This window comes from Phialemonium atrogriseum (assembly GCF_030411735.1).
Source record: "Phialemonium atrogriseum strain 8032-3 unplaced genomic scaffold QBC33scaffold_6, whole genome shotgun sequence".
NCBI classification, from domain to species: domain Eukaryota; kingdom Fungi; phylum Ascomycota; class Sordariomycetes; order Cephalothecales; family Cephalothecaceae; genus Phialemonium; species Phialemonium atrogriseum.
Window position 1 is genome coordinate 286215 of NW_026848143.1, and position 26452 is coordinate 312666.

The window sequence follows — 26452 nt, forward strand, 5'->3', positions numbered from 1 at the left end:
CGTCAGCATCTTCAACATGCCGCATTTGCGAATCTTGTTGACTCATGTTAAATGGATAGGGAGGGAACTTTAGTAGAACCTACTCCTGAGCCCTGTTATCGCCATTAAACACCAGCTCTCCTGGTATGGAAGGTAGGCAGGTTCCATGTTATTAAGCTGCAACCCGACAGGCCAATTGTGGGTCACGAGCTAACATCACGCTGCCCCGTGCACGGGGCGCCCATACTTCAACACCCTGGAGCTGCCTACCTCTGGTAAAGAACCCTCTGCTTCCCCTTTATTAGGCCGGTGACACCGCTCTTTCCGTTCTGGTGTCGCACGTAGGAGAGCCTTAGATTGTAAGGCGACGGCCCTCCCGCTATGAGCTAGCACATCATCTCCGTCCTGTCAAGCTTGCCCTACTCCTCCTTTCCCGCCGGGAGATGCAGGGAAATGGCATCGCAGGTGTTGATCGCCCACACGGGCCAGCGCCTACAACTAGACACCTCTCAGCTCCTGTCGTGAGTCTATCCCGCCGGCAACTAGAAATGTCTTTGGAGCTGACTCCTCCGGCCCAAAAAAAAAAGACTAGATGATTTCAAGGCTTCGGTAGCTCGTCAGAGCGGCATCCCCATCCAATGTCTCATCACCCTTACTCCCCAGGGGCGACCACTGAAGCTCCAGACCATCCAGACCGAGGTCAGCAGCATCAATATACTCCCTCCGGTGGTTGGCTTTTGAAAAAGCATACAGCCACTGACAACCCTGACTCAGAAGGAGATATACGTATATGACAACAGATTAACCCAGCCCTCCTCCCAAGGGACCTCGCCGTTGCCAAAGTCCGAGATCCCCCTGCCCAAGCGATACAACGCCTCGAACCCGCCCAACGCTATCGACAACACTCGGTCCATTCAGACATGGCAGGAGCTATTCAAGGCGCGCCGAGCTTGGGCCTTGCAGGTGGTGGGGGACTGCGGCCACATGGCGAAAGCCACGCAGGAGCGCTATGGCGAGATGGATGTCATGATACGCTGTCTGGACGCTGCCGCGACAAACCTTGACGCGGTCGTCAAGAGTCTCGAACCAAAATACGCCGAGCTACAGAAGTGGCTTCCTGCTGCTCAGGCGGACTATTCTGCACTTACAACGGGATGGGAGCAATACTTGTCCCTCGCAAGAAGCATCCCCGTATCGCCTGCCATGGTTCAATTTATGACAGGACGTGATATGAGCGGTGGGAAAGGAAGGCCGCAGCGCCAGGCAACCTTGGAAGACCTGGTCGACCTGGAAACAGCGCGGAAGGCCGGCCGCTTGGCGCCTGCTGCATTGAGAAAGTTTAACGGGCGTATCGCGGACTTGGACAAGGTCGCGACAAGGCTCTTTCAGGATGCGGATGACCTGTCCCAGGAGTTTGAGCGGACGGTGGCCCGTTCCGCTCTTTCCCATGACGGGGAGTCTCTGCAATTGCTGCAGGACATCGAGGCGGTAGCTAAGAAGATCGATACCGACTTCCAGACCATTCTAGATTTCTCAAACACGAGTCGGGATATCCTCCAGGCGTCCAAGATAGCGTCGAACCACACGGAGAGGTTGCTGCCCAGCATCAGGAACAGGGCCCTCGAGATGGACGAGATGCTACGGCTCGCCACCGAGTCACGGAACGCATTGGCCGCCGAGTCAGTCGAATTCATGCAAAATATTACCAGCATCACGTCTCTGAGCCACAGCGTCAAGTCCCAGGTGAACTCGGTAAACCAAGACGAGTTCGCAACCTTCGACTATCTGCGGTTGATCTATCAGGTCCCGTGCATGTATGTATCCTTCGTAGCCGAGGCCATCCAGCGCCGTGAGTGGTTCGACAAGGCCAAGCAGGATTCCTCCACCTTGGCCAACGAGATGGCCCTTTTCCAGGACGAGGAGATCAAGAGGCGACGGCGCTGGGCCAAGTCGGTTGGAAACACGTACGGGCCCGAGACGCCAAACGTGGACGGAAACGTTCCTGGTCTTGAGATCAATCTGCATGGAGAGGATGGGCAGTGGCCCGTCATGACCAGACAGGACCTCGAGGAGGTCTATGAAGCCTTGCGGAGACAGAAGGCTGACTCTGAAATCATTGCCGACGTTGCCAAGCTGATCAGCGAAATCGACAGCCCTACGAAACAGCAATCGAAGCGGCTGAAGGCATTCAAGAATGGCAGCATCCACGAGGCGGCGCTGGGAAGAAGCGGATTGTTGATTAGAGGTGACGACGATCTCCTGAGGAGCCTCCAGGACGACAGGTCCAAGCTGGAGAGTAAGCTAAAGACGGCCGAGAGCCGTGTCAGGCGACTTGAGGACCTCCTTCACCGCCAGAGCCAGACTTCTCGGCCCAACCTGGGCGCTCTTTTCCAAACACCCAGCCAGCAGCTCTCGGAGCGCAATGACTCGACGATATCCGTCAGGCCGTCTCGCACCTCGGAGGACCGCAGGAGGTCCTCTGAAGGACCAGACTCGCTCGTGCAGCGCGTCCAGCAGCTCGAGGGTGAGCTCAATGCGGAGAGGGAGCGATCCGCAGTCTTTGAAAAGGATCTGACGACGACGGCGGCTCGAAACAACGATATAAAGGACGAGATGGAAGAAGCCAAGTCGATCAAGAAAGACCTTCTTGGCAACATGGAGGCTCTAAAGAGGGAGTTCATGGAAGAGAGGAAGTCGCTTGAAGATGAGATCAAGCGACTCCAGGCACGGCTGGAAGACACGGAGGACGAGATTGAGCATTTTGGCGAATCGAGGGAAAACGAGAAGGCCTCGTACGACGAAAGGGTCAGCGAACTCGAGCTGGAGGTCGAGAGGCTGACGAAGGAGAAGCATGATGCGGCCCTAAAAGCGGAAGGCCAGGTCGAGTTTCTCCGCAAGGAAGCCCGTCTACAAAGGGAGCGCATAGAGACGCTGGAGAAACAGGTTCAAACCACACAGGACGAAGCGAAACGACTGGACAAGAAATTAGAGGTTTCGCAAGAAGAGGGCGAGACCCAGCTCCGGGCGCTGAGGGACCTTCATGAACAACTCTCACCCAGCGACGCCGTCCCTGACGACTTAAATGACCTCGTCGAGGCAGTTCTTGGCCGGTCGGGCGATCTCCTCGCCAGGGTTCAGACGATTGAAGGGGACATGTCCCTCCTGAAATCCGACTTGGACGCGGCTCAGACCACCGTTAGGGATGTCCGCTCCGAACTGGCGAGTGCGAAAGAGAAACTCTCAGAGGGAGAGAGTGAAAAGATGCACCTCCACGAAGCCCTCGTGGCAGAGAAGGCCAAAGTAGCAGCAGTCGAAAGTGAAGTGGTAGAAGGTCGCGATCAATTGAACCAGCTGCGTGTCAAGATGGCCGATGGTGAGACAGGCTCTGAGTCTCTTCGAAGGAGGTTAGAAGAGGAGGAGGAGCAAATCACCTCCCTCACAGAGGCACTCGCTTCGCGACAATCCCAAGTTGGCAGCCTAGAAGAAGAATTGCGGATGTTTAAGGAGAAATTGCAAGATTCGCAGTCGAGGCTGGCCGATCTCACTTCTCGCTTCGATTCGCGGGCTGAGCGAACGAAGGATCTGACACAGCGTCTATACTCGCAAAACGATCGCTTGTGCCGGCTGCTCGAACGACTGGGATTCTCCGTTACCCGCCAGGGCGAGTCTATGGTCATCCAGAAAGTGCCCCGGTCGGAGCGCCTAACGCAGAATCCCAACCCGAACGATTCGTCGGATCCGGGCTCCTCGTCTCTCCGCAAGTCATCAACCTTGAACAACCGCGTCCTGTCCGACAGCTCTGACCTGGAGTTACTGTATTGGATGAATGCCCCGGATTCGGCTGGCGAGTCCGAGCAGTACCGTGCCTTCCTGTCCGCCATAGGCAACTTTGACACGGACGCTCTCTCTGACGCTGTCTACCGGCGAGTCAAGGACATTGAACACACGGCGCGGAAGTTACAGCGAGATGCCAGGGCATACCGAGAGAAGGCCCACGCTCTCCAGAAGGACGCCCACGACAAGATCGCCTTCAAACACTTCAAGGAGGGAGACCTGGCCCTGTTTCTCCCGACACGAAACCAGACGACGGGGGCCTGGGCGGCCTTCAACGTCGGGTTTCCACACTACTTCCTGCGTGAGCACGAGTCGCACAGGTTGCGGAATCGCGAATGGCTCGTGGCGCGCATCTCAAAGATCCAGGAGCGGGTCGTCGATCTGTCCAAGAGCCTGCACCAGGGAGCGACTGGGGCCAGCAAGGACGGACAGAACGGTGCGGGCAACGAGACGGATTCCATCAATGACGAGGAGAATGACAATCCCTTCGACCTGTCTGACGGCCTGCGGTGGTACCTGATTGACGCGCACGAAGACAAGCCTGGGGCTCCGTCCACGCCGGGGCTCGGTAAGAGCACGGTGGCCGCCAACAACGTCGAGGCCATGGCGGACATGCACACGCACGGCAGGTCGACTTCTAAGGGGAGTGTCCTGGGCAGTCGTGCAGGGGGCCCGTCGGGCATTGAGGGTGTTAGTAAGACCCTGTCCAAGAGCCTCGAGAGCCGCCGCTCCAGCACGGGCTCTAGGAAAGCCCTGCCATTCGCCATCGGCGTCGGCGGCCGAGGTCGGGACAGCGCTCTGGCCAGCGAGACGAACTCGGTCCGGGCTGCGCCGGCGGAGACTCCCGTGGCCACGAGCCCGTCCCAGCCGCACGGGCAGTTGACCTCGTCGGCCCAGCACCAGGCGCGGCCACAGACGCCTCTAGCCCCGACCGCGACCCCGGTCGAGCAGGGTGCCGGGACAAACGGTGAAAGTGGAGCCTCGCCGCCCGCCGAGGGCCATCACGGCGGGCAGGCCGGGCAGCGATCCCCCGAGGTGCGCAATGCAATCGATTCCCTTCTCGGGCCCTGATCTTCACTACCACCTACACCTACCTACCTTTCTTACCTACCTACTCATCCCACCAAAACGCTTTCGCAGACGTAGGTCCGCTGATTATTTTTATTTATTTGGGGTATCTGCTAGGCCCGCCACGCCCACCACGCTCACCGCCGGACGCCGCTGCAACAACGCAAGCAAAGCGCCGTGTCGTCTGTGGACAGCCCGTCGAAGAAGTCGGTTGTTTGGGACTCGCTCTGGAACCTCGACGTCAGCTACGAGAGCAGCCGGAAGGCAAAGTGAGAAGTTATCGATTGTTGTTGGCTGTTGTTGGACGGTGAGGAGCTTTGGTGAGGGGAGCCAAGGTGCAGCGTTTTGCTCAAGGCTTGCTTGCCCATGACATTGGTACGGGAAAGCCGGTCGGTAGGTCCTAGAGATTGAGTAGGATCCTTCTTCTAAGGGCCTTGTCCTGTGAGAGAAGTGCCTTTAAACTTAGCCTGGCGTTTTGTTGCGGTGGGTGGAGTTTTGCTGGGCCGTAAGAGTGATTAAAGAAGGGGCCCAGCAAGTGACACATAGAGTTCCAAGTGTATTCACGATTGGTTGGTTAATAATAACGGGAAGGTGACCTATTTCTACAAAGTATACCTATACCATACCAGACACTCTTGATCATACAGATACAAGCCCCCCCAAGCTCGCTTCCCTTCAACATCCCACCTCAACTCAACTCAACCCAAACCAACTCACTCCCCAGCCAGAACCTCGACAACCTTCCTGACAGGCTCGACGCCGGAGTCCCGGCCAGCGGCCCCGACAGCGGCGAGGTAAATCTCGACCTCCCACCGCCCGAGACTCTTGACGCGGTCGACGCCCTCGCCGAGCCCCACGAAGCGGACGTGCTCGGGCCCGAGGACGATCCGGCTGGCCTCGGGGTCCGTGATCAGCAGGTTCCTGACGGCGGCGACGACGTCGGTCAGGGAGACGGAGCCGAAGATGGCGAGCGGGGATGGCGCTGCCGCCGGATCCGGAGAGGCGGCGGCGGGAGAGTCGGGTTGTGCCGGCGCCGAGGGGGTAGTAGTCGAGACGGTGGCGTTGGAGGCGAGGAGCGGGGAGCGTGGTTGCTCTGGTTGCTGTCGTTGTTGCTGCTGTTCGGGGGAGGTGGCGGTGGCGTGGATGGGCTTCCGCGTGAAGGTTAGGGTCTCGGGGACGAGGAAGGAGAGGAGGGCGTGGGCGCGCTCGGGCTAGAGAGTTCAACGCGTTAGCCGGTTTCTCTGGCACCTTTGAAACGGGGTTGTTTTAAGGCAATTGGTTGTTGTCTTCTCTCTTTCCGTCTTCAGAAGCTAGAGAAAAGGGAAAGGGGGCAAAGAGAAGAAGCTCACAGAAAGACCGTGGACCTCAATCCCAGGCGCCGGGGTCTCCTCGACCACTTCGAGTTCGTCCGGCACGGGGGCGGAGCTGCCGAACAGGTTGTCGCGCTCGCCCACGTCGTCGCGGGTCAGCCCCAGCTCGCGGAACCGCGCCTCCGTCATGTACTCGGCCTTCCCGCCTGGGAACCACTGGTTGCGCATCCGGCCGCGCTCGACTGGGAAGATGGCATCTGGGTTAGGGAGGGTTTTTGCCTCGGTCAGCGAAAACGCAGGCAAGAGGAAGAGACGCAAGTGGTGGAAGTAGGGCTCACCTTTGCGGCCGAACTTGGGAATATCCTCAAGCAGTCGCACGACAATGCCGACCTGGTCCTGGCGACGGGCGGACTTCTTCTTGCCCCGGACTTGGACTTGGGCGTGGGTAGCAGCCGTCAGGGGACCCCATCTGCCGCTGCTGCTGCTGCTGCTGCTGCTGCTGCTGCTGCTAGCAATTGGGCTCGCGAGCCGACGCAGACAGCTCAGGCATGTCGGGGACCTGCTGAGTATTAACGGAGCGGCCATGGAAACGGGTTCGAGGCCAGCAGTCGCTTGTTGTCAAATGATAGGCCCAGAAATTTTACTCAACAGTGAGCTTGAAGGGCTGGCTATTCAGAGGTTGGAGCTTTTTGACGGACAATCTTCGGCTAATCGTGATCTTAGAGCTGAAGATTGTCATTATTGGCCTTTAAACACCAGCTAATCCATGCCCTACTAGCCATATATAGACTAGTTTGTTATTCTGCCGTCTGTGGCCCGTGCACGAGGTTTCGGTGGTGATGTTATGGATGGAAGTCGCGGTTGTTCAACTTGGACCGGGATACAAACATGAATTCCAAATCGCTGTCGAGGTGTTGACTGTACATACCGGGCAGTTGCCGCCTCTCAACCCTCCTCGCGAATTTCCGTTTCTACCTGGCATGACTCCACGCGACGGCAACAGAGCAGCTTCCTCGAGCTATGCATCTCCCCGCCACTTGACCCTCCTCTCACCAACGCTTTGCGACGACCATACCAGACGATGGAGCGCGACAAACTAAAAGAGCCCGCCCAGATTCTCGCGACACGTCCGAACGGCAGATCTACAGCACCACTTGTTATCAACAGAAACGGCCCGAGGAGGAGCCTGTTTACCGGCCTCGACTCCGAGGACGGTCGTGCTGCCGAGAATGCTGGGACCGTTCCTGTGGCCAGGCCCTTAAGCTCCGCCTCTTCATCTAGTCGCGGGTCGTCGTCGCCCCGTACCACCAAGATACCGCGTCCTGCACAGCAGTCGGTTTCGAGCGCACGGAAGCCGTTTTCTTTGAAGGATGCCTATAGAATGGCCACCCAAGAAGAAGAAGAAGACGTTGCTCAAGGCTCGCCTAGCCCGGCCCCGAGGTTATGGCGGTCAAGGACAACACCAGGAGAGAAGAAGTTTCAAAAATCGCCCAGTAAAGGGTCGCCGAAGCTGGGGTGGAGACGAAGAGGCACGCGATCCACGACCGAACAATTTGGGCGAGATGACGGGATGAGCTCCGTAGAGAGTTTCGAATCTGTATCACAGCACAGTGAGGTGTCGGAAAGCGATATCGACCAAAAATTAAAGCAGTTCGAGAAGGATCAGCTGCGCCGAGGGCAAACTGAAGGCAAAAACACCCTCTTCTCAACTCAGAAACTGGGACCGAAGGTTTCTGAGACTGGCGCTCAGCTGTCCAAAAAGGCCAGCAATAGCAGCCTCGACAGGGCCTCGCCGTCGAGGGGTTACCAGCCCTGGGGTGTTAAAGCCACGTCCAGTCGTGGATGGCTCAAGCGCATGATGGCTTCACCCGATACGAGTGATGGTAACCAGGAGTCTGGAGGGCAACCACCTGTCGGCCGAGACATGCAAACCGGTCGGCGTGCCTCAAGCCCATCGGGCGTTCTTGGAAAACAATCTCCGCCTCCAACGCCGACTTCCAATGCTTTTCCAGATACCCACAACCCGAATAGGAGTTTTGCGTGGCAAGCCGATGAAGATTTCACCGCTGGAGACCTCCAGGCCTCGGAAAGCCCTCCCGTTAAGGCCGGGTTGAGCAATAACCAGCTTGATGAGATCAAAGCTACAGAGTCCGACGGGCATGAACGAGCATTCGCGAGCAATCGATCAAAATCACGGAATACTAAGCTCGACGAGATACGTGCCCTCGAAATAGAGGCAGCCTTGAAGTTTCCAGATGAAACTCGGGGGCGCAGCGACGAAAAGGACGAGATCCAGGAGAAACGCTTCGAGGATGAGGATTGCTCGCGTCAAGCTCGTCACATTGGTCGGACGAACACCAAAATTGACGAAATTAGAGCCCGGGAAATCGAAACTCTGTCCAGAAGAGCTCTTGCGACAGCGAGATTAGATGAGATCCGGGAACTAAATGCGGAATTTCGATCACGGTCACGATCTTCATCGCCAGAACTTACTCGGAAACCAGGCCCGGAGTTGCCAGCAAAACACGCTACTTCAGGTGATGGCATCCAGGGGAAGGACGGTGATTCAAAACCGGAGGACGATGGAGAGCAAATTCCGAACACTCCGATTACGGTATTCAAAAAAACTGGATCTGTCCCCGCTGCAAATGCCGGCGAGGGAGCAACTCGGCGCGCGTCATCGAGTTGGGAAAGGCCAGCTCCCCGTAACGACTCGCACGACCTGTTACGCCTGTTGGCACGCGCCGCAAGCAATAGTCCAGCGTCAGAACAGCAGGCGGCGCTGGAGGGTGATGCCAAGGACGACGCTCAGCGAGCCGTTACTGGTCTGGAGAAAAGTGACTCTGGTGATTCAGGAAAGGAAAGAAGACTCGACAGGACAGCAGATGACCCAAAGCCGAGAGTCGGGTTCGCCGGGTTGCGAAGAGAGCCGTCAATCGAGTCGACCTCAGACAAGCGGTCGAGTCTCTCGCTTTCCGATATCGACCCTACAGAACGGATAGAAAGGGAATTGCAATTATTTGCGCCGGCGGAGAATCACTCAGAGAGGGGGTCATTACGCGCACCTTCTCCCGATCTAGAGGATGAGTGTCTCGAAGAAACACCAAGGCCTGCTAGGCCTGATCCGTTGACATTACCCACCCCCAAAGTTACCGGTGCATACGTTGAGACACCAGTAACCATCAAGGCTGAGAGGGTTGAGGATGTTCCGCTACCTCAGATTGTCGAGCCCGAACAGGCCAAGGCCACATCGGGAATATACTCCCTAAGCCGAGGCCGGACGGCAGAACCATCAACTCGTAGGCTGATGCAGTCTCGATCTGCTAAAGGCGGTAGAGAAACGACCCGGCCAACGTCACTACCCACAGGCCGCCGTTCCAGGTCTGTCCCAAGAGCCCAATCACCGCTGATGAATTCGGCTCGACCGCCAACCGTCAAAGATGACTTGCTGGAGATTCACCGAGCGCACCAGATCGAGGACTCAACCTTGGATGACTTCAGCGAACTGTTTGCTGGGCAAGTGGCCACTTTACCCCAGGCAGAGGAAGAGTTGAAACCAGAAGAAAGTGTCAAGATAGACGAGAGCGTCTTAGAAGAGATCTTGAGCCGGGATAAAGAGCTTGAAAGATATGCCAGAATGAGCAAGGCGTTGAAGTCTGGCCTCCACGACATACGAACAGCGAAGCGAGGGATCGAACGACTTGAAGACAAGGTTTCGCATGCCGAGACCAGGCCGAAATCAGAAGAGATCAAATCAGAAGAGACACGCAGCGCTCATGCAGCCCACGCAGCCCACGATAACTGTCCCGTCTGCCTTGCCCAACCTCCTTCCTCCAACAACATGGTCGCATACGTTCATCTTCCGCTTCCCCGCCTGTGGCGCCGGCAACCAAGATTCAAATTCACCTTGCTTGGACTCGTCATCTTCCTTCTCTCCCTCTGGTATGTCGCCGAGTCAACGATGTGCTTCTTCTACTGCAAGCCCGACTCCTGCTACCCTGGCCAGCCCTGCGACTGGTCCCACGACGACCCGTTCTGGGGCTACTCCATCCCGGTCAAACTCGACCAGTGGACGACCGGAGGCAGGGGCAGAACCCTCGCGAGTCGGTGGGGCCTGGACATAGCCGACTGGAGGGCAGACTTGTGGGACGCGATTACCGGCACCGACTTCACCAGGGCCGACACCTCCAATTTCAACTGGGACCAGAGGAGGCAGCATAGGAGACGCTTGATGAAACGAGGGCTCATCAAGCCGGCGGTCGAGCGGCCCGAGGATAAGGCCAAGCACGAGGCCTGGAGGGCGGCCGCGGCCGCGAAGGAGAAGGCCGACGCGATGAGAGAGATGGGCTACGATGCCGGCGATGAGGAGAGCATGAGCGGGGACGAGAAGGTCTCCCGGTGATGAACCTGTTTGCGGCCTGAGTGGTTCCGATTGCTGACATTCTGGTGTACCTGCTGCGACTTTGACGTCGAGAAAAAGGCTTTTTGTGCTGGAAGAAAGTCGGGGAAGGTGGACTGTATCGGAGCCGGAGGCGCTGGGAAAGTCATGTCCCCCTCTTTGCCGGGGCGTACTGATTGTTACAAGGGCGGAGTTGGAACTGAGCATGAATATACCCCTCCCCGCGGCATCAACACACTCTGTGGCTGTCGACCGACAACTTGACTTTTGGACGTGAGCTATTCTGTACGCTTTGTATCGATTTAGACGTTCGCGACGTGTTATGACGGCGGTTTTCTTTGCTACTTGCTGGGCTGGGTATTATTGCTTACAGGGGTGGCCGGTTTGCAAGGCGTTGCTGTGCAAGGAATGCTATCTGCGGACATCAGAGTTGTTGAACCAGTGTATATGGCTTCAGTGGCGAAAGACGCTGGATGATTAGGGTGGAATTATCTAGTATTAGGAGCGGTCCATGAAATAATTGACCACCTCAGTTATCGGGGGTATCCGGGTCTCTAAATGCCAACCAAACCCAACGAGCAAGAAGATCATACAAAAAATCCATGCCTCAGAAGAAACTTTGATCCCTCTACCCTGAGCGCCTAAAGTAAGAAGCCCAACCCAAGCAAGCAAATACGCCGCCGTATGCCGCCGTCCCGCAGAAAGGAAATCACTCTTCTCCCTCCTTCTCGCCCACTTTCTCCCCCACTTTCTCACCCCCCTTCTCCTCCACCTTCTCTTCCAGCTTATCCTCCACCTTCTCTTCCAGGATATCCTCCACCTCAAGCTTGACACCCCAAGGCTGGCCACTAGCCCTAGCAAGCTGCGCCTCCCAAGCAACCTTCCCAACCTCCTCCCAGCGGTCCCGCACAAACTCCCGCGCAGCATCAACATCGTACAGGCCGTCGGCACCCCTGATAGGCCTCGCGGGCGCCAGCGCTGCGACGGCCTCTGGGCCGAGGCTGGCGTGCTGCTTCCGGCTCTGCCCCTGCTGCTGTTCTCCGGGCAGGAGGATCTCGCGCAGGGCCCGCACGAGGCAGGCGCGGTAGGCCGGGTCCGAGGCCGACGAGGAAGGGATCTCGCCCTTGATGACGGAGCGGAGGATCTCGTCGCGCTGGCGCTCGGCGCGCCACTCGTGGAGGCGGACGGCGTACTCGGCTCCGGCGCCGGGGAAGCGGGCGAAGGCTTCGTCGCGAACGAGGAGGCGCGCGTGTTCTGAGGTGGTGGTGGTGGAGGTGGTGGCGGCGTCGGGCTCCGCGGGCGAGGGCGGAAGGGGTGGGCGGAAGAGGCCCTTGGCTCGGCAGCGGGGGAGGAATTCCTCTACCCAGATTCGGTAGATTGGGCGGAACTTCATGCGTCGGCGGTCGTTGGCTTTGTACTTCTTCTTGTCCACGGTGCTGTCGGCTCCTGTGGCTATTTCAGGGGGTGGTGTGTCAGCGAAAGTGTCTTGCTTAGCTCGAATTATTCTCATGGTTTCTTTCTGACACAGGAGCATTACGATTTGGCCAGGCATAGCCGAGGACTCTCACTATCCCTATGCTTGTGTCTTCCAAACACCAAAAGGAAGCCCTAAAGTGAAGCAAAGGAAAAACGAGAACAAGGAAAAAAGATCACTTACAGCCCGAGCCATCTTCCTCAACCCCAGCCTTCTCAGGGGCAACCCAGAACCACCGACAGCTGGCGATGTACTCAAACAACTCGGTCAAACTACCAAATGGGGCCTCCCAGAACGATCCGTCAGCCCTCAGGCCCAGGAAGCTCAGGACGGCGGCCGGGTCGTCCGTCAGGCGCACCTTGGACCGGCTCCGGTGGAATGCCTCGATCTCAGGTATGCGGATCCAGAGGGCCTCCTCATCGACCGTCAGGCCCAGGGGCCGGATGGTACTGCCGACCAGGTTCCAGAGGTCACCGTGCGCGTGCTTGAAGAGCTCCCACTGCAGCTGGCTTGGGGAGGCGCAGATCTGCACGTCGACCTGGATGTGCCGCTTCTTATTCTGCTGGTCGGCTTGAACCTGTGACTCTTGCTGTTCCTGGTCCTGGTCGGTGTTGAGCGTGGCGTTGGTCCTGGTCGCCTCGGGGTTGTCGGTGGTTGTGATGAGGTCCGCCGGCCACGGGATTGCCAGATTGGCCGCGTTCCCTCCGCGCTCGATAATCATGTGCTCCGCGCCGAGCATTTTCTGAACCACGGCCAGAATGTCTCGCCCTTCGCATTCGACCCGGTCGGCGGGGGTCGTCGGGAAGATGAGGTGCTTCTGCAGCGACACGAGGATGTCGACGTCGCCATAGTCCTCCTTTGCGGGGCCCTCGATGGGCGAGGCGACGCAGAGGAAAATCTCTCTGAGGATGGCTTGGCACCGATCCCGAACTTCACGGTACACGGTTGGGGCCATGCGAGGTGTGAAGAGCGGGTTCTCCCCGGACGAGAAGGCTGAACCACCCATGATATCTTGCAGCGGCGAAGGGGAAAAAGAGAGAATGAGTGAAAAAAGCCGAGAAGTTTTCAAGACGAAGGGATTGTAGTTTGGGGCTGATGTTCCTAACCCTTTCCAATTGTGGAAAGTGCAAGTTTTGCAACCAAAAACCAAAGTATGGAAGGTGGTAGGTAGGTAGGTAGGCAAGGCATCAGGCAAACTGTGCCAACCGATGGGCAAAAAAAAGCTGCTACAATTCAAACGATCGAAGCTCGTTGGATGTCGCGGGAAAGAGCCATACCCTATTTACATCATCCACTGAACCACTGATCTACTGCATTCTTATTCTGACCCTGTGAGCAACCGAAGGTTTTTATATTCATCCCACTCTCATCCGATTGTTTGGACGAGGCGATACTAGAAGCACTCGCTTGGTATGATCGAACGAATCAACGGGATCCACTGCATTGTCTCTGGTCAGTGACAAACAACGGTATCGGGCAACGGCCTGACTCACAAAAATGGCCAGGCTTGCGATAGGCAATGGTTACTCTGTTCTGACAGTTAACGCACTATCCTAGGCGGAATCCCAAGTTCCAAGCAGCCAAATCAACGACCAGCTTAATAAGCCGCCAGCAACGTGCAGAGAGAGAAAAGGGGACTCTGTGCTGAAGTTCTCCCAGAACACTTATTACTCTCTAGGCAGGTATGTCATGGAGATAAAGTAGTCTTACCAGCTAATTAGAAGACCCAGGAAGCACTTCGACTCGAACCTCGCTATGAAGAGCTAGTACTTCGAAAACATCAAAGTGGACGGCGTCATATGACTCTGGATTTAGGTAAATACCTAGAGAGACACCAAGCCTCAGAAGACCCAACTGCTTGCTAGACTTGCACTTCCAGATAATCAAGAGCATTCGAAATTAAGGGTACCACAGCTTACAATCATCTGCCTACTGCTAGCAGGAGCAGGCACACGGTGCTGCCAGGCCCAACCATAGCTATACCATAGTATCCGAACAGCCAACACAAGTTTCCCCTCCTTCTCAGCACTTCGCCTAGGGAGCATCCAAGTCAATCCGCTACTTCCATATCAACCAAGCAATGCTGACTGCCGAGCCACGACAGGGCATTCAGCGCGGTGCCACACTGGTGGAAGACATGCTGCCCATATCATGTGATGTGCGCAGACTTGTATATCAGTGAGGGTGCAACAGACCGGCGCTTTGACGGCAAGAAGCGTTGCAACTCTGTATTCATATCACATATCAACTCCGGCGACGGCCGGATGCTTCCCGTCGAATAAAAGGAAAAGGGGTGACCTCCTTGGAGCTTAGGAACGAGACAGACCAAAGAAAGGTTGGTCAAAGTACCTATCATGGGAACACGCTGGTTGTGCCACGTGTGAGATTGTCCAGAACGGGGAGCGGCAAAGGCCCAAAGAACAATCTGGAATCCGGATCCTTGTTCCTTGTCTGTCCCTTGGGAGGCATCATAGAATCCCCGAAGCTATCCAGGGTAGTATTGTTCAGTAAGCAAAGTCCAGGCCCCCCATGGTAACAATCTCACTCAGAAACGCCGAGCTTTCCGTCGGACAACCATCCTAACGAGAAGAACATTATACCAGATGAGAATAGGTGTTTTCCGTTAGTATTTGCCTAATAACCATTGCGCATGCTGCGTTAGCACGAACCACCAAAGCGGAGCGAGGATGGCTGGCCCCCACCTCTAGTGCGGATGACGAGGGTTGCAATTGGAACATTCTCCAGGGCGAGAGCAACGCTCTGACAGGTCTGCCAAACCCCCACCGACAAGGGCCCCGGTACCGAATAACGGCTGTCAACCTAGCTGGGCTTGTCCGTAAATGATGACTGGTCCGGCTCCTGTGGAGGAGTGGCCAACATTCCGAGTTCCAACCTCCTCATTCATTTGCGGGTTTGGGATGTAAGTAGCGGCACATGTTACGTGCCATCCTGGCCAACGGCTGGGAGGCATCCTAGCCTCCGAGAGGCACACACGCGGCATTCGGAAACAAGCGAAGGTCGATGGTGGTTGCAGATAGACAAGGAGGAAAGGAGCTGGACATGGGTGGACCCGACTGGTTCTAAAAATCCCTTCCAGCATCAACACGTGAAATGTCCGTCCTTCCAAGCCCTATCGATGAGCCCCCGATGCGCGATTTTCTTTTGCTGCGGCACGGGCCCTCGTTTTCTTGTGTTCCATCGCCAAGGTTGTTCGCGACGGATCGGCCAAGCGTGCAGCAGCAGCGCGTGAAGGCCGTTGGGTTTGGCATTGTTGTGAGTTCCATCCAGACAGTGAGGGAGTCAGCACACAAAGGGCTGCATCCCGCATCAGCCAAACATGGTCCTGGAATGCTGAGGACGCAGATTCCAAATATCATTGGTCCGCCTGAACCTTCCAGCAGACCCCAGGAGACAGCCACGTCGTCGAGGAACTGCTGTGGCCTCGGACGCAACCTCCAACGCTGTGATAACTCGATAAGTGGACAGGAGGTGACGAGCATTGTTGGTTGCGGAAGCTGTCCCCAGGGGTCTTAGAGCTCTGGGCCCTGACACTGCTGTTTCTCATCATGATTCGCCATCGGGCAACAGAGGAATTTTAGTTCTTGTCGACTAGTGTCCGCCATTGGCTACTCGATTCAAAGATGCTCTGCCGGATGTGAGCATCAACGTCGGGCCCGATCAGCCGCTTATACTGGACGCCACTCAGCCTCGAATTCTGCAGCCCACCCCGTCATGCTGTAACTTGCTGGCCTTGTCTCCCTTGCAGAGTGATACCCAACGCACTATGTACTACCGAGTGGGGGCCATTCGAAGCGCCCTGACTGCGAGCAACACGAGAGTCAACCCGACATCGTGGCACCAGTATGATGACCTACAGACATGGCTGAAACCTCGCGATTCAAGTCACACTGAGATGACCCTGTGACCATTTGTGCGAGGTCTCGACGAGTCAACGATTGTCTCTCATGTTTGAGAGAGAGACATGATCAAAACAAAACAAATAAAACCCTCGCTTTCTTCCGCGAGTGGCACGGGCGGTATCGCCTCGACAACTTTTTGCTCTCATTGCTTGGAAATGCCAGCGGATTCCCCGCGGCGATCACTGAAACCTCAAAAGAGCATCGCGGTAGATCATCAGTCCCCTCTCCCCAGTAGCCCCCCGTGGTCGCGTTTTGCGCATTGAAACGCGAACGCGTCCTAGCGCTCCTCACCATCGTGATGGTGTGTCGTCGCGACCTGTTGCGGAGGACCACTGAGAATTGTCATCCACACCAACACGCTAATGATTTGAGCATAAACTATACTACCTGGTAACATGGCGATCCGTCCACCAAGATTCGCCCTTGACGTTTCTCGATGGCTTCGCTCTCCTTGACTGGGGCTCCAAGCGGCCCGCCCCAATATACACTACTAGCCTCTGGTATAGCCATACAACCTATCTGGGATTTAGCTGGAGGGGTAGTTACACCCACGCAGCGCGGCTAAGTAGGTATGTTACGCGATGGTAAGCCAATCTCTCGGGGGTAAGGGAGGGGAGCTTGGTGCGGAATGGCCTGGGAAGCCGATTCGGCTCACAGCGCATGGGTGTTTTGGGTAAGGTGGCTAGGGCACCGCAAAAAGCACGCCCGGTAAACCACCCTCCAATTTTGGGGGTTTGGTGGTTGAGTTATGCTTGATGGCGAGGAAACCCCGGATTTTCCTATCGGGTTGGAAGTAAGGTGTGGCGAAGAGACCCCCAGATTTATGCGTTGGCCGTCGTGGGAGGTCGTGGTTGTCGATCTCCGGGTATCACGACAGGTGGCCAAGTCCCCCAATGCTGACAGTTTAGCTTTGAGCCCTCGATCTTGGTTGCTTCCCGCCCGTCTGCGACAGTTCATGCTCGCTGACTCGTCTGCGCACCCGCATGCGGGCCATTTAAGCATGCGGGACAATAACAGCCTCAATTCGGCACGGCATGAATCCAATGTTAGTGGCCCTGACAGCTGGCAGCGTGTGTGCCCGTGCTCCTCGTATTACACCAGCTACCGTGGACTGTGGAAAATGGAATGGAAGAGGCCAACCTAGGTATGTAGGTACCTACCTAAGGCAAGGCAAGCCAGTGTTCACCATTGCATTTGTGTACGCATGCTTTACGCCAGAGACACACCAATGCAGGAACGAGCGGACAAATCGATATCATGCTATGTTTGGTATATCGTCCTGGAAGCGGGGTAAATCAGAGCTAACGGATGGCGAGACACTAAGACAATCTGATTCTAGCGCCTTCAGGGGACCATGGAGACCACACCAACCCACGTTCAATAACTAGCGGTGAGCAGGTCGAGGCCCTTTCATTCCTCTCCTGCGTATGTGCGCAATTCGTAATCCTCCGTTGGTTATTCTTATCCCCCTCTTACCAGCCTCCTCCTGCTCACGGGAGGGCATCATGATGCCATCGTGCCGTTGGCGCTTGTAACAGACGGCTTCTGATGCAATGTATGTACTGCGTAGTAGATTGCTTTGCAGCTGTCCATCGCTTCTGAGGTGTCCGAGGTTGCATTACTTAAGCGCGAGTGGTACCTTCGCAACCCTCCTGCGAGCGAGTGCGTCATGGAAGCGCCTATGCTGCAGAGCACGGAGGCCCTGTTTCTAATTATTCCCCTGATAGCGTGTGAGAGAGGTAGCAAGTGTATTCCGTACTCCTCTACGGATCAGATCGGCCGAGATCGAAGAGCTGCAAATATATCAAGAACCTGCTGTCGATCAGGTTTGATTTGTGGCGTGGCAGTGTACGCGTCCCATCCCAAAAGACAGGCAAGGTTCAAAAAGCGCCCAATTGTGTCTGTCCTCATGAACGCCTCTCGAGTCACCTGGGCGCTGTCAGGAGAAGTTGTCGGCGGATCCTCCCTTGTATCAGCCGTGCGGGGGTGGTTGCACAGCAGAATCAGGATCGCGAGGAGAATATGTATGTATTGACCCATCAGAGCTGATTACCACCCACGATCGAGGCCAAGGCCAAAGCCACTCATTTCCGCCCGACACTGGTGGTTGCCATTCCGGGATGAGGGCTTAGAGGGGTTGCATGTACTGTACATTGACAGTGCTGCGCAAGCATCCACCACCTGCCACACAACCTCTTATTCGTACAGCTGCCTGATCTTGGTGTGGCATCCAGCAGCTAGCAGAGGAGAGGAGATTTTGAGACAAAATGGGAGCACTACTGCTTGCTAGTGTACTTCTTCGCCATTATTGTCCAGCTGGACCGGGGGGTTAAACGTCGGTGAGAGCTTTTTGACTCTCTGCTAGCGCGGGATTATCCATCCGGCTTCATTGGGATAGACTGACAAGAGAATATTGGAATCTCCGGGGAAGAGTAACCCGAGCAGCGATATCATTTCATAATTCTCCGTCCAGGTGACAATCTGAGATGGGTACGCCATAAGATGGAAGCTAAAGGCCAAAAAAGCTCCGAACACTGATCTGGGCCTCTTCCGCTGAAGCCCGCTCGAGATCTTCGGTTTCGCAGGCATTTCCTTGTCCAGCGATCGGCGACTACGCCAGCGGTTCCTGAGAACGGGCCACCTGCGGGACGACCCTGGCTTCCCGCTAGGCCTAACTAGTCGGCTAGCGCGGATCCGGATGGGGTAAAACGCTCCATAGCCCCTGCCAGGGTGTTGGACCCAATCGAGTCGACCCCTCTCGTGCCTCGTGAACTTTTCGCAAGTTCGGCCACAACTATCGTCAGTTCTAATTGGGGTGTGGTCGGTATTTCCAATATAGGAATGCCTCCAGCTAATGGCTGCAATGCCAACTACCGTAGGTCTTTTCGCTGCCCTGGTACCTACATAAAGTGGCGTCGTCGACGTCGGGAGAAAAGACTCTTGTCTCTGGTGGGTTGCACCAGCCCCTCATGTGATAACGCGAAGAAATTGCTTGGTGGCATTTCATACCCATCGCCCGACAACGAGGTAGTAACCGTAGTATATGCCATATCTCGTTGATGGAGCAAGTTTGGTCAAAGGTCGAAGAGGGGTTTATGGCCGAGTCCACAATTGACTGCAGGATCCGACGCAGGCGATGGTTTCAACATGGCCAGCTGCCAACTATTATTTGAGATTGTCTGTAATGTGCGTACTGGCGGCCGATCTTTTGAATGGACGACCAGTTCAGGCAAGGCGGCGTAGTGTGCAGCCTGATCCACCGCCCACCGCATTTGGCAGCCAGGAGCGAGGCGTTGCACTGCGATGCCATTAGTGTGTCTTACCCAGGTACAAATTCATGGATGCACTTCAGAACGCCATCATTGGCAGCCCAAAATTGCAAGGCTCTACCTAGTCATGATAAATATTGACACGATTGTTAAGAAACTCTGTAGGGAGCGTGAATAAAAACAATATATGTCTGCCATCTTTGCTTACTGCCCAGTATAATAAGACTGGCTGGCTGGCCAATTATGAGGACCGAAAATTAGTGTTGGTCAACAATGATGCGTTTCAAGTTGTGCAAGCATTATTTAGAAATCAATCAAACGCACCCCGCTACTGCGGTAGAACGTTGGCGGCTGCCAGGGACTGGCCCGAACTACTAAGGTGGCTATCCATTCACCTGTGGAAGCGGCATTTTCCCTTGGGCGAGCTTCGCAGCATGTCAGACGCACCTGCACCTGCATTTGCACCCTGCTGGCAGTGCTGGCACCGTCCAGGCCTTGCACCCAGTCACTCGGCTCCTGTACCTGAAAGCCGTGGAAAGGAAGAATGTGCCTCTCGAACTTCTTTGGCCGGCTTGGGGTCGGGATTGGCTGGAGCTCTGGATGTCTTGGCCTTGGGGGTAAGATGCCCCTGTCAGCAGCAAGCAGGGAACCTCTCCTTCCATTTCCGTCTGGGCTGCCATTCTGGCCAAGCCTCATTATGAGAGCTCCCTGCCTGCTTCCCAGCTTCCCCACACCACCCGAACCGTACTCCACTGCGCTAGTTAGGCACCCCTGACCTGGTCGGTTTATGGTTTTGTCATTCATGTCCGATCGCACAGCGACGATCGTTTTGTCATCCAACCATCGTCGCAGCAGCAGGTTTTTTAAACCACCACAACGGGCTACGGTACCTACTGTACAAGGTACGGAGAAAATGTGGATGGGCCTGTTTGAAAACATCGGCCCCAGCCAGGTTACTCCGCAGGTACCTTTTGTATTGAACATATATACTTCCTCTACCTTGGGTCTACCTTCACCTACATGGACAACCACACACACCCGCGTACGAATTACACACTGCCCATGACAGGAGGTATTGCTAGCCATCTCCACCGCCAGCACAACCATGGTCACCCATCCAAATACCTTACCCACAGACAAACCCAAGTCCAAGATGCCGCTGTCTTCCCAAACCGCCTCGTGGTGCACCAGCACACCCCCCCCCCCCTCCCCACCCCCCTGCCCGCCCACTCTGCGGTGTGGATGTGATTGTCTAGCGTACGGAGCGCTTGACCGCACGGTTATATCTGCCGGCTCGCCCATTAAGCTGCCCATGGAATCCGTACCGCAGTACTGCGTAGGCAGCTCGACATTCCCGTGGTCCTCTGCATCCCGTCTGCATGCCGGCTCTATATAGAGGTGGGAGCTCCCAACTCTACCTCTCCTACCTTCCCTCTTTTGGCTTCTAGCCGCTCCGCTCGAAGGCTTGTAGCCTCTGGACCGACGTCTCCCAGCTCGTCGAGTCGTCCTCTCCTGGCCCGTCTTGACTTGATCCCTCAGGAATTGTTGGTCTTCCCCTTGCGTTTTCTCCTCTCTGTTTGCCTGTCTTCCCCCATCCAGCGAGTGCAGTTGAATACCGTGCCTTGGAGAGGTGCATTTACAAGCCCGAACCTATCCAATGGCTCATTGAGGCTTTGCAACCATCTTTCCTCCAACCCCTCCCTTCAAGTCCCTTCCAGCCGGAGCCTGCTCGACCGTCTCGCAATTCGAGAGCGATGTCTTTCAAGATATTGGCGGTGGCGGCAGCATTATTGGTCGCATGGCCATCTGCGGCTCGGTCTGCCGTGCTGCCCGCTCGCGACGACGGTGATGGTGAGATAGGTGTGAATGGTATATGGCACACGCGTCACGCTCATTTGGCTCCGTCCTAACGGCAGCATTGCTAACACCTACTTTTTCAAGGCATTGACCGAGGACCACCTTTCCCTATCCGTACAGGCCCCTGGAGCCGTCCACCGTCTGTGACGACAACAACAGTGGTGGTCTCCGTTTCCACATCAACGCCACCGCCGTTTTTTACGTTGCTTCCCACTTCTACTCCGCCTGCTGTATCCGTTGAGCCCGCCACGTCAAGCGTGCCTGTTGAGTCAGTTGCGTCGAGCGTACCTGTTGATTCCGTCACCTCGAGCTACCAGTTTGAGTCCCCTCGGGAGACCCTGGCAACCGATAGAGTCACGAATATGCCAACTACTTTCACTTCTACCGTCACAGGCAGCGTCGCGCCCACACCTTCGAGCCAGGAGGCATCCGGCATCGGCAGCAACCGAACCCTGGTAATCACTCTGAGCACCGTGCTTTCGGTGGTGGGGGCTCTGTTGATAGTCGGAGCCCTGCTGATCTGCTTGAAGTACCGGAGGAGGCGGTTGTCCTGCTTCACCAGGGGTATCTCACCGATTGACGACGATGAGATCGAGACATGGAAGATGGCTCGGAGCGAGAAGGCCGGTTTGGTCGCTGTAGCTGCAGTCTCGCCACCGACCGCCGGCCATGCCAAACATCCCTCGACCAGCTCTGTCAAGAAGCCACCGAGTGTGATTATTTACCCACATCGCCATAGTCAGCAAGTCGCCCGACGCTCCGGAGAAGGCTCGCCTAGGTCCATACACAACATCTGTGGGGCTTACGGCAGGACGAGCCTTGATAAGGATCTCCCGAAGACTCCCGTTCAGGCGGTGGCACCTAATGCCCGCGCCGGCCTGACGGACGAGGCAATTCCTGGTGACGACCCCTTCCTGCCGGGCCCCAAGCGGCACGCATCCCGTCTGTCTAAGGTACCACCAGTGACCTCGCCACGAAGCATCCGCACCCACGTAAGGACTCGGAGTTCACGGAGTAGCACTCGCAGCTTTGGCGAAGACGGGTACTACACTGCGTCAGAAATGGAGCTGTCGCCGCGGGGATCACAAGAGTGGCTCCATGCTCAGCGCCAAAGCAGCTCACGAGTCTACTCGTCGTCGTCAATCCCGCCACGGTCATCTTTGGGCGACGAGGGAGCCTTTGGAGGGCTATCGCCGCGGCCGCTGTTCCGAGCCCACGAGATCGGGCGGGCAATCGGATGAGGTCGGACAAATTCGCATTTTACCTCAACACTTGGCAGCGGCACCCCCCGCTTCTTTTGATGTTTCATCCTCGACCTTCCACCCCTCTGGAATGCGGGGTGGGTTATCTGTTTCACGAGGTGGGACGGGGTTCTTCCTTGGGCGCGGAGGTGGGTAAACGGAGCGGGACGGAGACCGACCCCTGACCCTGTCAATTATCGGTCCCGGTCTCTCACGAACCACACGCCTCAGCAAACCCAACCCGTCCTCGCCTTACATGCAAAAATTTGCAGGAACCTGGGGCATTCCAGCTCGCGGTCAACTTATGGCTGCTATTGCCGGATCCTATCACACTTTGTCTCAAGGATCCTGTCTTGAGCTTATCGGACCGCTGGCCTCTGCTTCTCTTGTTTCATTTGTCGACACCAGAGGAGCTGGCTCCAGGATCGCCGACTTCTTGGGTTAGCGATCTGGATGAGCATCACCATGTAGACATGGTTCGCCATCAAGGCATTCGTGTGCACGCTAAGCCGCGCCATGAGACTACGAGCCAGAGAAGAAGATAAGGAAGGAAGCGGAGGATATACCCCATTCGGTGTGCCCACTGAGAGAGGCCAGGACGGCTATCATGGAAGGCTTTGGGATCTAGTTGCCTGCATGCAGGGCTGGATTCTTCTCAACCATGAGAATTCACCTTTGTATTACTCATTTCGAGAGTTGGGGAGGGGGGGCGGGGGGGCGCGCTGGATGGGTATCTGGCACATCTGGCTCAATACCTAGCTCGCTCCTAGTTTCGGTGGAGGATACTCCTCTCCATCAGCGGGTTTCTTATGTATCAACACCTGTGTACCTCGGGTCCTCCCAACCAAGAAGGGAATGCCCAAAGCGGCGTTTCTAGATATCGGCGAGAGATACCAAGAGGAAACGCAAACCGAAGTAACAGCCAATGACGCACTTTCAGAGCCGGCACAACGGTGAATCAGTTGACCGTCTCACCCGGCTGAGACATAGAAAACTATCGAAACAATGAGGGAACGACGAGCCAAGCCACAAACAAAGCAGTGATTGACGAGGGGAATAAAGCGGATGCGGCATATATCGTTTACCTTGTCCGAGTCTCTGCGGCTAAGCGGTGTTTCACTATGTGTATTCCTCCGAGGTTTATTTCTTTGTTCCCGCCGTGAGCGAGCCACAGCAGGGAAGGCATACCTAAACATCCATCCACACTACCACGCATCTTGTTTCATTCCAGGGACAGGGGATGGGGTGGTGAGAGGGGCTTGAAGAAACATGACGGCAGGCGGGCCTTGGGCCCGGAAGGTCAGTGCTAGGCAGGATAATGCAAGAATAATGCAGGGCAAATGAAAGCAAATGGGCAATGACATCAAATGGGGGCCAAGTTGGATTGATGGTCTGTTGCTGGACAGCAGCTTGTAGAGCAGAAATAGAGGAATCTGTAAGTTGCGAGGTCAGGACGAGGCTGATCCTAAAATCACGGTGATTCCCAAGCCACTTAACGCGCTTTTGATGAGCAGGCGCGACGCGCATTAGTCAAATAATCTGCTGCCCCACACCGCACTCAAGTAGAGCACATCTTTGACGACTACCCATTGGGTCTTAATGAGCATCCCAGGCAAACACCATACGCAATATTTGAACAATTCCGAGTCAGCCCAGACAATTACACTGGGAAATAGATTCCTATCGCCAAATACAAACCTCCATCAGCAGTGCGTCTGTCTGAGAAGACGGCGACACCCGCCAACCTCATTCCCACTAGCAGGAATAGAGGCGAAATGCCTTCACGAAAGAGCGATATCTCCGTCTCGGGGATACTGCTGACAGACGAAGACACCCCCATGACGCAAGATACGCTTGCACAAGAGGCGCCAGCCCCGACATCATCGGAACCGCCCACAGGCGCGTCAGCGCTCCCTCCCGCCACGCTACGACAAACATCCCTCGAGAAGAGGGACAAGGAGAAAGACAGAGACAGGGACAGGGAAAGCAAAGACAAAGACTCGCTGACTATTGAGGTGAGTTGCCTGCCATATAAGAGAGAAGGGGGACACATTGGGAAAGAAAAATGCTATGGAGCTGATGACTGATGACTGATGATGCGCAGGACCTGAATCTACCCAAGTCTATCATCACCCGTCTAGCCAAGGGGGTACTGCCCCCTAACACGCAAATCCAGGCCAATGCCATACTAGCTCTCAGCAAGAGCGCCACGGTGTTTATTAGCCACCTGGCCTCGGCGTACGCCTACCCCTTTTACACCTATCCTACCTACCCTTATCCTAAGAGGCGCAGGAGCTAAGCACACTACGTCGAGATAGGTCGAACGAGTTCACGCTGGCCTCGAACAAGAAGACTATCATGCCGGCCGACGTATTTAGCGCCCTCGACGAGGTGGAATGCGGGTTTATGCGCGAGAGGCTTGAGGCCGAGTTTGCTAGTCAGTTACTCTCCCTCCCCACCGGCCCCGGCGTTCTTCCTTTGCCCTCTTCTGTTTTGAAGTTTCCAAATCACCAGACGCCTGTCCTCCATCCCTCCCTCTCCACAAACATTCTTCCCAACAGTGCCCCTAAACCCATCCGTTACCATATCACAAATGAAGAAAGACTCATAGCCCCCATCAGAATTCAACGAAATCCAGACCTCCAAACGCTCCAGCTACCGCAAGAAAGTCGCCGCGGCCAAGAAATCCGTGACCGGCGACGGCGCGGCCGACTCGTCGGTGCTCGGCGGTGGTAGCGCCTCGGCCACGGACGCGGCGGGCCCTGGCCCGAGCCCGAAGGCCAAACCAGCCGCGACGGCGACGGCGGCAAGGGGTGTCCCGGGGGATGAGCCGGGTGCGGCACCGTCGACGGCGCCCCCGGCGGCCAAGAAGGCGAGGGTCGACCCCTCGCGGGCCGCCATCGAGGGGGTGCCGTCTGATGCGGAGTCTGTGGCGGACGAGGAGGAGGACGAGGAGGAGGATGAGGAGGAGGAAGATGAGGAGGAGGATGAAGAGGATGAGGATGATGATGATGATGATGATGATGATGACGATGCAGGAGGGCGGAGTGGGGAGGATAGGGACGAGTTGGAGGAGAGAGTGGCGAAGGAAAGTGGGGATGAGGCCCTTGACGATGGGGATAGCGAGTAGAGGGCGACGTCTGCGCGGCTGTTTCCCCCTCCCCCGGCTCCCATTACTGTCGGTTCTCGGTGCCTGAAATCGAGACGAAAATCGAGACGAGAGCGGGGGTTGGGTGAGCAAAGAGATGGGCATGCTTTCGGGACAGCCATCTAGCTTTGTCGCTGATTAGAAGCTAGCAGCTGGAACCAAAACCCGGTCGACCGGTGGAGCGAGCCTGCCTACCTAGTCTCGCGAGTTATATCTGGTGGCTACTACTCCCTTCCGTTTAAAAGTCCCGAGAACGTATTTTGCTTTCGTGTTTGGTTTGGATTCGGGGGACTGGTCTGTCTTTCTTTGGCTCCACGACAAGCTACCTCGTGGCACTGAAGCGAATCCCTAGGGAAAACATCCTATAATTGGAAGGGGGAGGTTTGCCGTATTTTGGGGCTCAACCGCCTCTAGACTTGGGTTGATCTAGCACAGGGTATATACAAGTGGTGTGGCTTCCATCCTTGTAGACCACACCGTCCAGCAAGGGCTTGGAAAGCCAGAGTATCGACTAGGTAGTCGGTCGAGTATGGTCCTCGGCGCCCGCAGGACAATAGGGGTTATCTATGGTCGAGTGTTGCCCCCCTTGGTCTTGAAAGTCGAAGTCACCAGGATGGGGCTCGATTTAGATGCGGACGTCTCCCAGAATCTGCTTTCACTGCTACACGATCAAGGAGGTGACGTGACGGCTCTGTCAAGCCAAGTCTAGAGCGGATGAAACCGCTTGCTAGGGCTGGCGAGAATCAGCTGGCCCCTTGGATACCGCCCTCCAGAAACGAATACGAAGGAGTAGCAAACCACACATGCAGCCAGGAAGAGATTGAGAGAAGTGTTTATTATTCCCAATTTCCGCGGGGACGATGGCCCCCTCTCCTACCTAGACAGCCCAATGCCAACCGAGTACAACAATAAAATAAAGAGAAGAGGTATTCAGCACGAAGACCCTACCCGGG

General features: G+C 56.1%; 7 protein-coding genes across 7 annotated transcripts; 4 read left to right on the top strand and 3 right to left on the bottom strand.

Moving 5' to 3' along the window:
- Nucleotides 1-432: 432 nt before the first annotated feature.
- Nucleotides 433-4884, top strand: QBC33DRAFT_447348 (autophagy-related protein 11; the record flags this gene model as incomplete). Its single annotated transcript, XM_060424427.1, has 3 exons — nucleotides 433-500; nucleotides 567-678; nucleotides 754-4884. 3 exons carry the CDS (start codon nucleotides 433-435, stop codon nucleotides 4882-4884), a joined length of 4311 nt encoding a protein of 1436 aa, XP_060285697.1.
- A 540-nt stretch (nucleotides 4885-5424) lies between these two features.
- QBC33DRAFT_530901 (putative fructose-bisphosphate aldolase) lies at nucleotides 5425-6869 on the bottom strand. Its single transcript, XM_060427265.1, is given in 4 exon segments — nucleotides 5425-6092; nucleotides 6231-6448; nucleotides 6530-6672; nucleotides 6685-6869. The coding sequence occupies 4 exon segments, from the start codon at nucleotides 6774-6776 to the stop codon at nucleotides 5595-5597; spliced, it is 951 nt and encodes a 316-aa protein (XP_060285698.1). The 5' UTR covers nucleotides 6777-6869; the 3' UTR covers nucleotides 5425-5594.
- A 90-nt stretch (nucleotides 6870-6959) lies between these two features.
- On the top strand, nucleotides 6960-10593 carry QBC33DRAFT_487508 (uncharacterized protein; the record flags this gene model as incomplete). The annotated part of the gene is made up of 3 exons (XM_060425428.1): nucleotides 6960-8125; nucleotides 8204-8300; nucleotides 8370-10593. Exons 1-3 carry the CDS (start codon nucleotides 7273-7275, stop codon nucleotides 10591-10593), a joined length of 3174 nt encoding a protein of 1057 aa, XP_060285699.1. The 5' UTR covers nucleotides 6960-7272.
- A 465-nt stretch (nucleotides 10594-11058) lies between these two features.
- QBC33DRAFT_530904 (uncharacterized protein) lies at nucleotides 11059-12221 on the bottom strand. Its single transcript, XM_060427266.1, has one exon. The coding sequence runs from the start codon at nucleotides 12140-12142 to the stop codon at nucleotides 11300-11302; it is 843 nt and encodes a 280-aa protein (XP_060285700.1). The 5' UTR covers nucleotides 12143-12221; the 3' UTR covers nucleotides 11059-11299.
- On the bottom strand, nucleotides 11972-13396 carry QBC33DRAFT_530908 (uncharacterized protein; the record flags this gene model as incomplete). Its single annotated transcript, XM_060427267.1, has 1 exon — nucleotides 11972-13396. A coding segment is annotated over exon 1 (827 nt), but the record flags the coding sequence as incomplete, so codon positions are not given.
- Nucleotides 13397-20787: 7391 nt separating this feature from the next.
- QBC33DRAFT_323154 (uncharacterized protein) lies at nucleotides 20788-22609 on the top strand. Its single transcript, XM_060423597.1, has 2 exons — nucleotides 20788-21122; nucleotides 21195-22609. Exons 1-2 carry the CDS (start codon nucleotides 21008-21010, stop codon nucleotides 22349-22351), a joined length of 1272 nt encoding a protein of 423 aa, XP_060285702.1. The 5' UTR covers nucleotides 20788-21007; the 3' UTR covers nucleotides 22352-22609.
- Nucleotides 22610-23903: 1294 nt separating this feature from the next.
- Nucleotides 23904-25755, top strand: QBC33DRAFT_323245 (histone-fold-containing protein). Its single transcript, XM_060423599.1, has 4 exons — nucleotides 23904-24366; nucleotides 24456-24589; nucleotides 24670-24788; nucleotides 24973-25755. The coding sequence occupies exons 1-4, from the start codon at nucleotides 24127-24129 to the stop codon at nucleotides 25479-25481; spliced, it is 1002 nt and encodes a 333-aa protein (XP_060285703.1). The 5' UTR covers nucleotides 23904-24126; the 3' UTR covers nucleotides 25482-25755.
- The last annotated feature ends 697 nt before the right edge of the window (nucleotides 25756-26452 follow it).

Bases quoted from the DNA above. Each gene is read 5' to 3' on its own strand.
- QBC33DRAFT_530904 (XM_060427266.1), bottom strand. From the start codon at position 12,142: ATGCCTGGCCAAATCGTAATGCTCCTGTGTCAGAAAGAAACCATGAGA.
- QBC33DRAFT_323154 (XM_060423597.1), top strand. From the start codon at position 21,008: ATGTCTTTCAAGATATTGGCGGTGGCGGCAGCATTATTGGTCGCATGG. The intron at 21,123-21,194 runs GTATATGGCACA...TACTTTTTCAAG, and splicing joins TGGTGAGATAGGTGTGAATG to GCATTGACCGAGGACCACCT.
- QBC33DRAFT_530901 (XM_060427265.1), bottom strand. From the start codon at position 6,776: ATGGCCGCTCCGTTAATACTCAGCAGGTCCCCGACATGCCTGAGCTGT. The intron at 6,449-6,529 runs GTGAGCCCTACT...TCCCTAACCCAG, and splicing joins TCCCAAGTTCGGCCGCAAAG to ATGCCATCTTCCCAGTCGAG. The intron at 6,093-6,230 runs GTGAGCTTCTTC...TGAACTCTCTAG, and splicing joins TTGAGGTCCACGGTCTTTCT to CCCGAGCGCGCCCACGCCCT.
- QBC33DRAFT_323245 (XM_060423599.1), top strand. From the start codon at position 24,127: ATGCCTTCACGAAAGAGCGATATCTCCGTCTCGGGGATACTGCTGACA. The intron at 24,367-24,455 runs GTGAGTTGCCTG...GATGATGCGCAG, and splicing joins AAGACTCGCTGACTATTGAG to GACCTGAATCTACCCAAGTC. The intron at 24,789-24,972 runs GTCAGTTACTCT...AGCCCCCATCAG, and splicing joins GCTTGAGGCCGAGTTTGCTA to AATTCAACGAAATCCAGACC.